Raw genomic sequence first — 2,194 nt, 5'->3', positions numbered from 1 at the left:
CTTGAAGAGATGTTCTCTGTTTGGTTTTACAACACACGATTATACACAGTCATGCTCCAAACATGAATTTTGCAGTTGCGTTTTTTTTTTTTACAATTTGCTAGATAAGGACTATAAACATACTGAATTAGATCCAGGTTTATCATTTAGAGATCCGACTTCTACATATCCAACAGTTCAGTTGAGTTTTCATGTCCTCGTTCTTTTGCGTCTGCCTTAAAGTCCAGATGATCTTCAGCAAAAGCCGTCTCCAGCACCAGCAGCAGAGACTGTTTAAGCTTCTTCTTATACTCATCACACATGAACACATAGAGAATGGGGTTCAGACAGCTGTTGAGATGAACCAGGTAGAAACAGACAATCATTGCTGTCAACAATACAGCATCAATACTGTTATTTCCTACTGCAGTTACTGCATAAAAAATGCAAACATGGTATGGAAACCAACATATGAAAAAAGCCAGAGTTACAGTTATAATGACCCGGTATGACCTGAACTGCTTCACCCTTTTGAGGCGTTTGATTCGTAGTCCAATAGCTGTGTATGAAGATGCAATGATCAAAAAGGGGATGAGGAAGCCCACTGTAAAATTATATGTGATCACAGATGCAAGATTAGATATATTAAATGTATAGAAAGGAATGCAGCAGCCGATGGATGAAACCCATACAATTATGCAGATGATCGTGGCTTTAAGTGTAGTTCGTTTATTTCTAGCCCAAACAACCATCCATGTGCACAGGCATCGGTCCAGACTGATAACTACAAGAAAGAAAATACTAGCATTCATATTTAGTCTTAAAATAAATCCAATGAAAATGCTTATTATATTTAATTGTCTCTCTCTCAGAAAATTTATGATTGAAGACAACAAGAAGATGAAGTCTGCAATCGCTAAGTTGAGAAACCAAATGGTGTTGACGGTCGTCTTCATTCTGCAGCCAGTCAGAAATATTACAAGTCCATTTCCAATGAGACCCACTACACAGGTGGCAAAGAAAATGCAGAATTCAAAGATCCCAAAGCTTGTAAATCCCTCTTGCTGCATCGTGGTGTTATGTGCAGTGCCTCCGGTCATGTTTTCAGCTTCAGAACTTGTGTTTTCTACTCAAAGAAGAATGAGAGAGAAACACAACGAGGGCTGATTTAAGGTCTGTTTTGGAGGATTCCTCTTATCATTGTGGTGTTTTTTGTGTGGAAAATAATTTTTGCATGCAGTACCACACACCAAAATGCCATTTTGTTTACCTAAAATTAAATTGTGTTCAGTTTTGTTCTCAAGTTATACTGAATAATCATGATATTCTATAGCATCAAACGAATGGAGGTGAGTTATAAACTGAAAAGTTGTATTTATTTTTTTTATGACCATATGACTGTTTTTTTTATACTGTTGAGTATGAAACTTCTGGCACTGACCTCACTCTATATGGCCATTGCTGTGGCAATCAATAGATACCAGATAGACTTTACAAACAGAGTAAATTTCATCACTTATTTTTAATGAGAAAATATTACTATTTGTGAAAGATATGTTTCTGAATGAACTGTGATAAAAACAATAATGCACAGAAACTGCTGAATTTAGAAAACTAGATATTGAAAACTGAAAATGATATCTAAAAATCTTGCCTGTTAAAGGCAAGTTTAAAACAAAAAAAAATTAAGCTGAAATTTGTTTATTTATATTTGACATGTTAAGTAATGAAAAAGCATGTTTTGCCCTGACTTCATATCATTTCTACATTGCTCTCTATGTGTACATTGATTGTATCTTACACAATTTTGCATTTACTAAACTCTGAGAGTTTATATTAGAGATGAATAATACACATACCCATTTTTTGAGCTGTTGTTTCACTGGAACAAGTTGAGTCTCGATCTTGCACGGTCTTCTTGGTCCTTTTGGTTTTATACTAGACAGTAAAGTCCGGTGTTACATCAGTAAAGGCTGATTTGTTGTGATAAGGGGCTAAATGTGGTGTCATTAGCAAACATGGTGTATCTGCAGCTATCAGACATCATCAGTGAGTGGTGGGCATCTGTCTGCAGAAGAGTGTTGAGAAGACAAATTTGTGGTGAGTTTAGTGGTGACTACTTGGTATCTTACTTTAATAAATCTACTTTGAAATATGGTTTCATAACACGTTTAACCCTCAGGCCCTCTTCAGTCATTTTTGACCAATTTTTTTT

General features: G+C 35.6%; 1 protein-coding gene across 1 annotated transcript; it reads right to left on the bottom strand.

Annotated features, from left to right (window-relative positions):
- On the bottom strand, positions 1 to 1,873 carry LOC113099193 (C3a anaphylatoxin chemotactic receptor-like). Its single transcript, XM_026264293.1, has 2 exons — positions 1,839 to 1,873; positions 1 to 1,105 (listed from the first exon to the last, which is right to left on the bottom strand). Exons 1-2 carry the CDS (start codon positions 1,840 to 1,842, stop codon positions 162 to 164), a joined length of 948 nt encoding a protein of 315 aa, XP_026120078.1. The 5' UTR covers positions 1,843 to 1,873; the 3' UTR covers positions 1 to 161.
- Positions 1,874 to 2,194: the final 321 nt, after the last annotated feature.

This window comes from Carassius auratus, unplaced genomic scaffold (assembly GCF_003368295.1).
Source record: "Carassius auratus strain Wakin unplaced genomic scaffold, ASM336829v1 scaf_tig00216878, whole genome shotgun sequence".
In the NCBI taxonomy this organism is placed as follows: Eukaryota; Metazoa; Chordata; class Actinopteri; order Cypriniformes; family Cyprinidae; genus Carassius; species Carassius auratus.
This window is presented reverse-complemented; position numbering and strand designations above follow the sequence as displayed.